Source organism: Armigeres subalbatus, chromosome 2 (assembly GCF_024139115.2).
Source record: "Armigeres subalbatus isolate Guangzhou_Male chromosome 2, GZ_Asu_2, whole genome shotgun sequence".
Taxonomy (NCBI): domain Eukaryota; kingdom Metazoa; phylum Arthropoda; class Insecta; order Diptera; family Culicidae; genus Armigeres; species Armigeres subalbatus.
In genome coordinates this window covers 235,541,441-235,555,613 of record NC_085140.1, presented here as the reverse complement: position 1 = coordinate 235,555,613, position 14,173 = coordinate 235,541,441, and the positions used below count along the sequence as shown (strand labels likewise).

The 14,173-nt window shown below is 36.7% G+C and overlaps 1 protein-coding gene across 6 annotated transcripts in view; it reads right to left on the bottom strand.

Moving 5' to 3' along the window:
- Window positions 1-14,173, bottom strand: part of LOC134211909 (mucin-2) — a 358,556-nt gene that overhangs the window by 93,732 nt on the left and 250,651 nt on the right. For all 6 annotated transcript variants that reach the window (XM_062689292.1, XM_062689293.1, XM_062689296.1 and 3 more), the window contains 4 exons: window positions 3,437-3,939; window positions 2,234-2,389; window positions 2,035-2,168; window positions 1,772-1,962 (listed from right to left, as the gene is read on the bottom strand). In XM_062689292.1, the coding sequence (XP_062545276.1) occupies window positions 1,772-1,962; window positions 2,035-2,168; window positions 2,234-2,389; window positions 3,437-3,939 (984 nt within the window). The remainder of the gene's footprint in view (window positions 1-1,771; window positions 1,963-2,034; window positions 2,169-2,233; window positions 2,390-3,436; window positions 3,940-14,173) is intronic.

The following is a 14,173-nucleotide window of genomic DNA, read 5'->3' as shown; positions in this document are numbered from 1 at the left end:
TAAGGAAGATAGGTTTTATTTTTTGCATTATATTTAATTTGCTTTCATTCCTTTTTTTCTTCTAATTGTTCTTTTAAATTTAAAGGGTGAGAGGAAGACAAAAATGGAATTGGCGTTGGCGTTCTGCCAATATTGGAAATTTACATTTTTTTATATTTCTGATAATTATATCACATCTGGATTTATTCTTAAAAAACATGATTAAAAGCTTTCCGGAAGTCTGAAAGGATCCACTGAAGCTTGTAGGAATACCCTTAGATCCGCATTATATCTTATAAGTTCCACAGAAATATTGAAGTTCGTGAAGGTTCGAAATGTTTATGAAAATTTCTGAAAATCGCTATGAAGGCCTAAACAGCGGTCCAGAATCAGGACCGATAATAATTGAGATTCGAAGCAATTTCTAAAAATCAGAAGAGATCCGGACCCTGAAAGGTTCTTGGTCGTTCCTGATTTGAACAAGTATTTTATAGTGAACCTGATTCTGATGATTCTGGAATTGTAATTAGAATGCCTAGAAGATATTGATTATTGCTGGAAACGATTAAATATTTTGTAAGAATTTCTCAAATTCGTAAAAATGCTGGAAGCTCCGAGAGATGTTTTAAGATAATAAGAATTTCTTGATGTATGCCATATTTCTTAGAAATCCTTCACAAACCCCGGGAATACAATGTTTTCCTAGGAAATTGTGTAGATTTCTTTATATCATATGAGGAAATTTATATAAAGGCTAAAAGGATCCTAAAAGCTATGTAATAACCACAAGGTATTATATAGTACAGGCATACCTCGATAGCACGTTCCCTCAATTGTACGTACATTTTACCTTGATAGTACACAAAAACATTTTTTTTTCGTTTTATTTTCTGTACGATTTTAGTTAAAATTTTAATATGTTTTGGAAACCCCACAGATATTTCTCAAGCTATTCTTCAGAAAATTCCTTCAAGAACTGCACCGGGAGTTTCTTTTTTAGGAAGAATTTTTGAAGGAATTCTTATGGGAGTATTCGAAGGAATACCCAAAGGATTTCCTGGAAAATTTCTTTTACAGTAGGGATTCGGTTGGGATTTTAATACTTGAGCCACTTTTAAGTTGGGCCTCCGCTGGTTGGGTCAAGGCTCAACTAAAAAGCAACCTGACGTCAAAATTTAATGTAAACACGGAAAACAGGTTTGGGCGTCACTGGACATCATTTGTGATGTTCAAGTCGAAATACACGTATTCAAATGGCTGTCAGTTGACCCAACTAAAAAACCGAATTCGTTAGTTGGGTTAAGGTTGTGAGCCAACCAGCGAATCGCGACTGTAGTAAGTCCTGGAGGAGGAGATCCCAGATGGATTTTTAATGGATTTACCTATGGATTTCCTGGAGAAATTTTCAGAGTAATTCCTAGAAGAGTATTGCAAACAAATCTAGGAGAAATTCTGAAATAAGAAGTTTTATTCAAATGAAGTTCATAACGAATTTTTAGAGGAATATATTTTTAAATTTCAAATAAAGTTATGAAATAATTTCAGACTGAAATACGAATACGAAACCATGATGAACCACATGGGAGAAGGGGGGTAAAAAAGTGACCACTCGGCTTCTGGATGGCCCCAAAAGTAATATGGATCAACTAATATAATCAATGCCAAACAAAAAGGTAGAATGAAAAGTGCCACCACAGATTATATCTTTCGCGTACCATCCCGGGCTCCACAATGAGACAAGACAACCAGTTCCGAAACAATCTATCCTTACATTTTAAATTAGTTTGCTCACCTCGTTTTAAGCGTATTTATCGATGGGCCACGATGAGGCGGAACGGCCGGCGGATGTTCTTCTCGGAAGTGACCTTCGTGTTTGGTACTGTTGGACCGGTTGCGTGAGCTGATTCGTATGCCGTGCAGCTGATGGATGACTTCGGGTTCCTCGGTAGGCGAGGGAGGCAGCGGGGGAAATTCGTCACTGTCCTAAAATTTTATGAGCAAATGCCAAGCATTAGATAACGGGGAACATACTGGTTACAAATTTATCGGACTCACCGGTTCAGGACTAGAAGACGGCGGTGACGGTGGCAAAGGCCCCAATCCAGCTTGCGATAAAAGCATTTCTTTGGCACTTTCTGATTTATGAACACCTAGACGAAAACCTAATGGACGTCTCGCGGGAGGTATGTCTGAAAGGGAATTTAAGTCTGTCAGTATATCGTACGGTCCGATACTGATTTTATTCAACACTTACCGGCTACTCTAGCAACAGATATATCACCACGTAATAAAGCACTAATATTATCCTCTATTTTACGTAACGGGGCACCACGCTGAGTGTCACTGTCCACTTCCTCATCTTCTTCGATTGGCGGAGCAAGCTCACGGCGTGGTGTAGAAAGACCTTCGGCTGAAATGCAGAAAAAGAATCAATTGGCATCTTATAAAACAAATTGGTACTTTGAGAAATAATATATGATTAAGTATTTCAAAAGTGTAGAGTCCTGTTTGATAAAATTCTAAACTCTATGAGATCCATCTTCCTTTATATGTTATACCTTTTCATTTTTGCTTTCAAAGGAGGTTAATAATCTAGTGTTTAAAAAGTAATGAATATTTAATTGAATAGTATTATTTCCGACAATTAAACAATCTATAAGCCATCCATTAATCGCGCGTCACAATAAGTACGCTCACTGTAAGCGAAAGGAGCAAAAATATGGCGGGCGTTTCACATTGATTAGAACCAATATTAGGTAATTTACTGAAATACTTTATTATGCAAATGGCTACATAGTTAAATTTAATAAATATAAATAAGGTTTCGTTTGTATGTTGGAGCAAAACATACCAGATTTACCTTTTAAAATTTTCTGGAGATGGCTATAAGTAGAACTGGATGGAGATAGACCACCCTTAATTACACCAGTTGATCAACACAGATACGTATTTCATTTCCTACTTGAAAACTTCTTTTGTGTTTTGTCATCGATATAAATTTTTTTTATCGATTTTGTCGATAACAAAACACTAAAAAAGTTTTCAAGTAGGAAACGAATCACGTATCTGTTGATATAAGTAGTTTTGTAACAGATTTTTATCGCATATGTTCCAGACAAAGAACACCAGCTAGTATCACTTTCTTTATTCTCGAAAAGATGGCATTTTCATGAAACGGTGGTTGTGAATACTTCAATTGCTTTTCCAAGGTCGTTGTCACCGGAAAGAGGGAGACAGCTCTAGGGAAATAACTTCGCCACCGTTTTGATACCTACTGAATAAATCATCAAAGCGAGAGAACCACGCTGCGGCTCTCAAATGCAAATAAGTGGAGACTCATTGAATAGCTTGTTGTTGGTGACGAAAACAAGAAAGACACTCTGAAGCAGACCATCCCACAGTGACGGTGCGATGGTGTTGTGTGGCGTTGTGGTGCTACCGCCGGGATTCAACTTACCTGTTGCAGGACCTGAATGCTGCGGGGGCGTACTGGCCGGCAGCGAGGAAACTCGCATTAGCGGATTGTCGTTATCGGGAACAATCGGCACAGCAGTGGCCGTTCCATTTCCGGTGCCGGCTCCGCGTGTCATGCTATTGTTGTTGGCACTCTCCAGCGCCTGCAGGGCATCGAAAGTCGAGCTGTACGTTTTGAATTCGGTGTAGCGTGACGACACTATCGGCTGTTGCTGGTTCAGCGGACCACCCTGGGTGCCATTTTCGCTACCAACAACGGTAATGCTGTTATTGTTTATACAGACCGCGCTAAGATTATTGTTGCTGCTGGATTTCGATTTGCTCAGGCTATTGTTGTTATTATTGCTACCGCCGCCGATGTGGACCTGTGAGGGTTGTTGTTGCTGCAGGTGCACCGAGAAGCTTCCGGTAGGGGTTGTGATTTTCTTTACGTTGTTGGTTGAAAGCTCTGAGGTAGGTGAACTTAAATCTAATGATAGTCGTGACCTGGAATTTACATTGAAACAACAAACGAGGAACAGATATAAGTGTGTGCTAGTAAAGAGTTAAGGCACGTGCACAATAATGCTTTCATGGAAAGATAGGAAATAAGCCATTCATTGCGGTGTTGTATTCATTAAAGCTAGTAGTGCAGGGTTTAGTGTATCAAATATTCATGATATTTTTAATCCATTATACCATTTATGTGCTCTAGAAATAGATCATGTTTCGTTCTGCTTTTAGCTTTCATCGGCTTATTTCATCAGGATTAAAAACCATCGTTACCAGGAAAATTACTCCTATCTCGTGGCCAAAAATTTTCAGTCTTAAATGGTTAATTATGACAAAATAAAAAAACACCGTCTTTGGAAATTGACTGATAACTAGCCCTTGTCGATTGATTGGGAAAATTCTGAGATTACTTTCGAATTAGAGAGATTCCATGCTTGTAAAATTTCCTCGACATTGCGATCATTTGCATGCTTCATGTTCATAGATGTTAACAAACTTAAGTCATTTCGACAATAGGATGTTTATGTCCTCATAACTGATTTTCAAGAGAAAATTCCGGCAGGATAGGTAGGTCATGGAAAATGTGCATACGAGCAAATGGAGACGCATGGTACTAATATGCATGTGGTGCCAGTGCTGATAAATTTCGTTTCGTTCATTTGAAAACCGAATAGTGAATTTAGTCAGTAATTTTTCCATTCCATCTCAGTTGATCAGTGCCTCTCTTCGATTGAAAGAGTATGTTCTCTGAGTCTGAGAGTCAATTGAGATATATACCATTCGAATGACTTGTGGTCGGAAAAATGGGACATTGTAAGAGAAATATATTTCTTATTCCTCCTGATTTCATATGTAGTATTAAAGCCGCACTGATATGTGTGCAAATTGTGGTAAAGATTGTTCCATAAATTGATGCACGGCAAATTTTCAAACTGACATGATATGCGCTAATAGTCAATCGAATGAATGCGTTACTGCTGACAATTGAATAGATCGGGCTGTTCAATTGCCATCTCTGTTATTCAATTGAGATCTACGTGGAGGCTAAGTTCACATTCGGTCCAAAAAGTTCCATTGACATTGAGATTTCACGATACTGGGTGGTGCATCAACTTTTTGTGATTAAACTTGTAGGACAAACTCTATCAAATATCTCACTTGTCCTTTAATACTAAGGTAACATAACTATTTCTTATTTGTTTTATTCAATAACTTGGGGTTGCTCATATAAAGATCAAGTTATACTTCATTACATACAGAAAAAGTTGTTGAAAATCACACAAAAAATAATGGGGCAATGTCTCTGGTTGTGACACTTTTGACACTTGACAGCAGTGATGGGAAATGTAAAATAAATGTCATGGGATTGTCTTCTCTTGTCTTGCAGCACACATAACCACAGCCAATACTGAATCGTGCATATTTCCGGTTGTGGGACACTGAAATCAAGACAAAATTTTCAAAACGACTTATCTGTTTTTGTAAACAAAGATTCAAATGACGATTTGACGAATCTGATAGCTCTCCCACGCAAACCAACACCATCAATAGGTAGGTGAAGGTTTCCGCTACCTGTTGATGGTGTTGGTTGGAAAATTTTGTCTTGAAATGTAGGCCGATGCAAACTCCATTGCAATGGTTGCGATCGTCCCGTGCGTTGTCATGAGAATCAGCTATTTGACACATTCCACGCACTTCTACGCCAAGGGGTCAACTTTTCAAACTGAAAATTAGGACACGAAAACATACATATTGAATTTCAAGAAAAATATTTGATCCACTGAAAATTGGTTTGGGACCAAAGTTTATCAGCCAATCAATAACATTTTTTACAAATGTGCTCCATCACACCAATTTGAGTTCAAATGCAGGGCTGGTAGCGGTCAATTCCGCTTAAAATAGTGAATTTAGTTACCACTTCTTCTTCTTCTTCTTCTTATTGGCATTACATCCCCACACTGGGACAGAGCCGCCTCGCAGCTTAGTGTTCATTAAGCACTTCCACAGTTATTGACTGCGAGGTTTCTAAGCCAAGTTACCATTTTTGCATTCGTATATCATGAGGCTAACACGATGATACTTTTATGCCCAGGGAAGTCGAGACAATTTCCAATCCGAAAATTGCCTAGACCGGCACAGGGAATCGAACCCAGCCACCCTCAGCATGGTCTTGCTTTGTAGCCGCGCGTCTTACCGCACGGCTAAGGAGGGCCCAGGGAATTTAGTTACCAACACTGGCGAAAAAAGGGACCAAATAGTGGCTTTCAGCTGCAGAAAAGTGACCACCCATTTTAAAATCTTCATTTCTCTAAAACTAGTTGTAGAAACAAGTTAAAGTTCAGGGTTTTCCGTACAATTATGATTCACTTATGAAAACACTTGAAATTTCACTGTTTCCAACAGCTTGTTTTCGAGAAATGAAAATCTCAAAATAGGTGGGCGATTACTGGGGTAAGGGTGATTTCTGGGTGTCTTACCCTAGTGGATTGTCTTCACTTGTCATGAATTATTTAATTCCATTACTTTGCATTCTTTACAAGTATACGTATTTCGACTTCAATAGTAATGACGGTGACGACGTCTTTAGTCTCTCAAGTCGAGTCAAGTATGAGATAATGATAGAACTAAATGGAATAGTTAATTTAATGATGATGATGATGATGATGGTCTCGCCACATACCCCTACTAATGACAAATGAAATCTGATGAGTTTGTTCAATTTATTTTTTTTTAATATTTATGTTTGTATTTTCTGTCCCTTTCACCACTGGAAAAAAATTATAAATTTTGTGAGTCAAATTAAATCCATGTCGAAAAATTATTTATATAAATTTTCATCATTAAAAAATGGCATTTTTGACAAACAATCGAAGAGTTTCCGAATAAGTTCGAACCCATATTAAACATTATTGCACCTTATTTTGTATGACTTGCCTCAAATTGTGGTTTTCCAGTGGTGAAAGGGGCGGAAAATACAAATGTAAATGTAAAGAATGCAAAGTAATGGAATTAAATAATTCATGAAAAGTGAAGACATTCCACTAAATATGCAAACAATTTTCTTTTCATCGGATTTGTCGAATAATGTTTTGGCAATTTATAATTGTTGCGGAATTTATTCCCCCTTGGAATTGGAGTTGAGTGGAGTTTCCATCAGCCTACATTTGAGTGGCCCACAACCGTGAATGTGCACGATTCGGTATTGGCTGTGATTATGTTTGCTGTCTAACTACACGTTTAATATTACTTATATATGTTATAAAAAAACTAAAAAGCTCGTTAGTTTTGTGTATGCACTAATGAGCATTAGATCAAGCCCTCGCTTACTGATGGTTTCCCAGAAACAACAGGAAATGTTTCTTAAATTGTGTAGGATTTAGATGAAAATATCAGAATATTTTTGAAAAGGTTATGGTTTGTAGAAGAGGTTTTAAAACAAGCAGGGTCTGCTATTAGCACTTTTGGTTTTTATGGTTTTATGGTTTATCACTATATACCCAATTGCATCGCTGTGACACAAAACCCCTTCAATTAATCGCTGTTAAAAAAATGATAAATACACCTAGATTCAGAGCGAATTTGAAGACACTAAGAAGTTCATTTTCCCTTCTTGCATATTTCTTCTTCTATCTGACTTTTCTTCCTTCTTCTTATTTTTTTTTCTTTATCACGCTTCCTTTTTTCTTCTTCCTTCTTTTTTGTTACTCACTTATTTCTTCTCCCTTCTTCTTTCTTCTGTCTGGATTCTTCTTCCTTCTTTCTTCCTTCTTCCATTTTCCTCTTGCTTCTTTCTTTTTTCTTCTTTTCCCTACCCTTCGCCTTTCTACTTTCTTTTTCTTTCTCCTTTCTCCCTTCTTTTTTCTTCCTTCTTCTTTTATGCTTCTTCCTTTTGTTTTCTTTATGTTGCTTTTTTCTTTCTTCTTGTTTCTTCTTTTTTTCTTCTTCCTTCTCAATTATTCCTTTTTTCTTCCTCCTTATTTCTTCTACATTTTTCCTTCTTCGCTTTCTTATCCTTTCCACCTTCTTCCTTATTTCTTATTCTTCATTCCTCCTTCCTACTTCGTTTACCTTCTTTCTTCTTCCTCTTTCTTCCGTTTTCTTCTTTCTTTCTCTCGTTTCCTTCTTTCTTCCTTCTTCCTTCTTCCATCTTCTTTCTTATTTTTCCGATTTCTTCTCCGTCTTCCTTCTTTCTTTTTTCCTCTTCCTTCTACCTTCTATCTTTTTCCATCTTCCTTTTTTTTCTTCCGATTTCTTACTTCTTTCTCCCGTCTTCCTTCTTCCTATTTCCTTCTTCCTTCTACCTTCTTCCTACTTCCTTTTTCTTCTTCCTTCTTACTTATTCCTTATTCCTTCTTCCATCTTCTTCCTTCCGATTTCTTCTCCTTCTTTCTTCTTCCCTCTTCCTTCTAGCTTTTTTCTGCTTCCATCTTCTTTCTTCCGATTTCTTTCTTCGGGAGACGGGAGTTCCTTCTTCATATTTCCTTCTTCATTCTTCCTTTTTCCTTTTTCCTTCTTCCTTCTTCCGACTTCCTTCTTCCTTCGTTATACCATCTTCCTTTTTTCTTCTTCCTTCTTCCTACTTCCTTATTTCTTCTTCCTTCTTCCTTCTTCATACTTCCTTCTTCCTTCTTCATTCTTCCTTTTTCCTTCTTCATTGTTCCGTCTTCCGTCTTTCTTTTTCGTCTTCCTTCTTCCTTATTCCTTCTTTCTACTTCCTTCTTCCTTTTTCCTTCGTCCTTTTTCCTTCTTCCTTCTTTTATCTTTCTTCTAACTTCTTCCTCCTTTTTCCTTTTTTCTTCTTCTTCCTCACTTCGCACTATTCACTTCTCACTCGCCAGTTCTCATTCGGCTTAATGGCCATTCGGCTTAATGACCTTCGACCTAACGGCCTTCGGCCTAATGACCCAGCATCGTTGAAAAGTAAAAAAAGTGTTTATTTTTTCTAAATCCGTCATTTCATGTACGTTATGAATAAAGCATCCCCTGACTGATAAAGCTTCAATTTTTTAAACTTTTTTTTGTATTCCTCAATGATGCTCTTGACGAAACTTAGTCAATAGTTTCAAAAAAGTTGAAAATTGTCACTTTTTCCGTGAAAATGTGACTTTAGTGACTTGAGATCGAAAAAAGAGACTTTTTAGTGACTGACGCTAAAAAAGTGACCAAGTCATTAAAAAAACCCGCTACCAGGCCGGCCTGGCCAATGCATTGGTGAATACATGATAAAGTAGAGTTTATAATTATCTTTTTGTGTGCCAATTGTTTTGCTTCGTAAATTTTTGTTTTCATGAAATTTTACTTTTGATATAGCGACATTGAAATGGTGTAGCGTTACGAAAATAGTCGCTTAATTGCTGCTATACAAAAAGTACACATTAGAAAAGTAATATTTTGGACTCACTTAGTAGGGTAAAACGTCCTATTGTTGTGGTATGTCCTAATGTTGCGGTAGTGTTTAAATAGTCCACACAGAAAAAAATTATGAAAAATAAACAGCGCGTAAAACTTGACGTGCGAAAATTTACGCCATTCTACGCTGAAATGCTCCTATTGCTAACAAAATTGCTTACAACTTGTATGCAATATTGACGATTCACGTCGAATATTGTATACATTTAGGCTATATCCCGTATATGAAATTACGCTAATAATGGCGTTCCATTTATGTGCATGATTTCCAGCGTAAATTTCAGTGGATTTTTCTATCTGTGCATCCTGGATATAATAGCATCAAAAACAATTATGGATCCGCTAAAACTCTTCGAATCAAGCTCTAGAACACCTTTTGTTTGACAAAATTCCGTTCAAAATGATGTTTCCATTAAAAAATTGCTTCCTTTGGGCCTATTATTGCGGTAGTGCTAAGGTCCTACTGTTGTGGTATCGCTCCCCATAAGAAATACAGACAATACCGCAACAATAGGACTGACCTTCAAAAAATACCGCAACAATAGGCAGCTGCGTCCTATTATTGCGGTAGATATTTTGTTTTTATTGCGATAAAATCAAAACAACATAAGTTTAGCACAATTTACGTAATATTTACGAAACTAGAGTTAACCAGCATCCTATTCGACTACTACAATATGAAAAAAGATAAATAGTTAATTTTTAAAGAATTTTCGAAATTATTTTTGTTTCGATGCGGCGCTTAAGCCCTCCATAATAGGTCGTTTTACCCTACCTGTCGAGAGTTTTCTTTTTATGTTTTAAGATTCAAAATCGGAGCTTTGGTAACTGTCCATACTAAAAAAATAAGTTCCCTTACAAAAATTACAGCAATCGCCCATCCTCCCAATATAGTGTGTGACAAAAAGATAGTGAACAATTTTAAAGTGATCTTTATTTTTTTTTTCAATGAGGCCAGAATCATTTTCAATTAAACCAAACAGGACAAATCTCCGTAAAGAAGTAGCGGTACTTAGGATCCCATCCTCGGATCGAAACATCGTCGATGACGTTTCGATTCGGGGATGGCCAACGCTATTACTAGTGACTGAAAGCTTATCGAAGACATTTCCTAGAGAATTATTAAAGGAATCCACGGAAGAATTTGTAATGGAATTTTCAAACACATATCTATTGGAAATTTCATATACATTTTTAGTTTTCTACAGGAATCCCTTAGGAAATTGCTCCAGAAACTCTTCAGGGACGACTGAAATTTCTCCGGGAATGCTTTAAAAAAATTCTGACAATTGTAAAACAAACCCCTGTTTTGAATCTGGAATTAAGACTTCATGCCAAGAAAAACAAAAGTATCGGGATTGCAGTCGATCCATCATCATACTTCTTCGGATATTCTTAAGAGTTTCTTGAGAATTTTCTTCAGGAGTTGCTTCGGAAATTTCTCCAAAAATTTTCTAGAATACTCATCCAGGTGATATTTAATGAATTTATCCAGAAGTTCAGACATTTTTTCGTAAAAAATACCTTCGGAATAAATTCTATTAGTCATTGGAATTCCATCGTAAATTTCTCTAAGTAATCAATAAGAAATTCCTCCAGTGATTCGTTACAAAATGCCACAATTTTTTTCCAAACATTCTTCGCGAATGAATCTAAAAATACCTTCATAACAATGCCGGCCACGTCTTCACAGTCAATTAGGATAAGGTGGGGGGAGGGGGGGATTAGTTCGATACTCATTGATACAAGAGACCGAGGAATCCTCTACATCTCCATGAGCGCACTGGAAAGGAATAGTATGTTAGTTGGGAAGGAAATCTATTGAACATCGCCTTGGTAAGCGACTAATCATTTTTTTTTAACAACGCCATATTAATGATGATACAGAAACGGAATAGCAACGCCTGTCTAACGTATTTTACCGAAGACTGATTCGATATCTAAACTACTTCGCGACGTCTAAGACACGCCTCGGTTGACCACTGATGTCCGATCACACGTGCAAAAATGTACTTGCTTACTCGATGGCTACTGGAAACTATTGAGGATCGCGCTTGTTTCGACCGGAGCAACGCGCAATACATTCACATGAGCCCCCAAACACCAGATAGATAATTTCTCATTTTCACGACGACCAAGACACGCACTATACTTGCTTGCTCGATGGCTCACTTGGAGAAATTTAGAAATATTTCTTCAGAAAAATTCGTAAGGAATTCGGTCGGAAATTCCTAAGGAAATACCGGAGGAACTATTGGAGAAATTTTCGAGGGAATTGAATTTTTGATGGAATCCGACGGAATTCCTGAAATAATTTTCAAAAGTGTTCCAGCAGGAATTTCTGGAATTATTATTGAAATTTTCTGGAAAAATCGTGGAGGTATTTCATTAAACATTAATTAAGTATTTAAGATATTTACGAAAAATATCAGAAGTTAATTCCCTAGGAGTTCTTGGGAACATCCGAAGATTTCTGGATAGTCGTTAAACACAGTTTTGAATTTATTGCTTGCTAGAAACCCCCCAACATAACGCAATCACTGTTTATCCATTATCATACTTCCTTACGCGATGGTATATGAGCAAATCAAACCACCTTCCTTTTGCCAGTGGAGAGATATCAGCTTCCAAACTGATACTTTTCCCTCCATCTTCATACGGGAGTTTGGCAGAAGGAAGGTCGTGAGATTTACATCATCAGAAATATTGCCCACCGCTTCCTTTCAAATCCATCTTATAAAACATTCTTCATGCCTCCCGTATAGGCCTTTGAAAATAATGTCTCACAGTTGAATCCCAGTTAAAAACCCTTTTGGAAATTGACTAAAATTCTTTTTAAAAACTCTAAAAAGGGAAAGGAAAATTTTATCAACAAATGGCGAAAAGGCTCAAAAACTTGCTCAGCAGTTTGCGAGTGCCCATAGTTTCGGCGATTTCACAACATCAAACCAAGTTATCGATTTCCCAAGCAAATCGATAACATGTTTTGATGCTATGAAATCGCCGAAAATGATTACTTACTTTTTTATCTTTTTGGTCGTTTTAACGGTTAAAATAACAAAATGTATAGCAGAAAAATCTCACTGTGACATCAAAATGAAATCAATTCCTGTTATCGATGAGAGCAAATCGAAAACTAAATTTGACAATGGTTGCGATAACAAAATAAGTACACAGTTTGATGTCAGATCATACAATTTAGAAATCAACAGCAAAATGAGATCAAAATATGCAATCAATCATGATGATTCATATTTGAAAACAAATTATGATTTCAATTTGATGTCAAAATCAAAATATGTTTTCTCATTGGCGTACCTACTAGGGGGCTAGGGGGCTATAGCCCACCTAGGATCTGGCTAGCCCCCCTAGAAAATGTGTTACTTTGTATAAGTATTGCACATATCTAGTCCACTGATTATATACGGGGTAAATGCAGAGAAAGGATTGTCTTCATTATCCAATCCCTCTCTTCGAAACACTACAGCAAGTTGAATCTATTCGTTCAAGTTTTTGAACTTCGAGCAATGGTTATAAGGCTTGCTCATGACAAAATCTGGACCCCTCAAAACACGTTATAACTTATGAAATACCAAAGGAAATACCTCATCATCAAGTGAATTAAAAAATATATTATTTATTAGTATTTCAAGTACTTAATGGATAATGGACAATTCCTTGAGATTTTCAAGTTTTTCCAGGTTTTGTGAGTAATTGTTATCTAAATCGATCTTAACCTTCCTAACTAATACCAATTTTCTGGAAAAATCGTGGAGGTATTTCATTAATAATTAATTAAGTATTTAAGATATTTACGAAAAATATCAGAAGTTAATTCCCTAGGAGTTCTTGGGAACATCCGAAGATTTCTGGATAGTCGTTAAACACAGTTTTGAATTTATTGCTTGCTAGAAACCCCCCAACATAACGCAATCACTGTTTATCCATTATCATACTTCCTTACGCGATGGTATATGAGCAAATCAAACCACCTTCCTTTTGCCAGTGGAGAGATATCAGCTTCCAAACTGATACTTTTCCCTCCATCTTCATACGGGAGTTTGGCAGAAGGAAGGTCGTGAGATTTATATCATCAGAAATATTGCCCTCCGCTTCCTTTTTATAAATCATTCTTCATGCCTCCCGTATAGGCCTTTGAAAATATTGTCTCAAAGTTGGATCCCAGTTCGAAACCCTTTTGGAAATTGACTAAAATTCTTATAAAAAACTCTAAAGCTTAAAAAGAGAAATGAAATTTTATTAACAAATGGCGAAAAGGCTCAAAAAATTGCTCAGCAGTTTGCGAGTGCCCGTAATTTCGGCGATTTCACAACATCAAACCAAGTTATCGATTTGCCAAGCAAATCGATAACATGTTTTGATGCTATGAAATCGCCGAAAATGATTACTTACTTTTTTATCTTTTTGGTCGTTTTAACGGTTAAAATAACAAAATGTATAGCAGAAAAATCTCACTGTGACATCAAAATGAAATCAATTCCTGTTATCGATGAGAGCAAATCGAAAACTAAATTTGACAATGGTTGCGATAACAAAATAAGTACACAGTTTGATGTCAGATCATACAATTTAGAAATCAACAGCAAAATGAGATCAAAATATGCAATCAATCATGATGATTCATATTTGAAAACAAATTATGATTTCAATTTGATGTCAAAATCAAAATATGTTTTCTCATTGGCGTAGCTACAGGGGGGCTAGGGGGGGCTATAGCCCCACCTAGGATCTTGCTAGCCCCCCCTAGAAAATGTGTTACTTTGTATAAGTATTGCACATATCTAGTCCACTGATTATA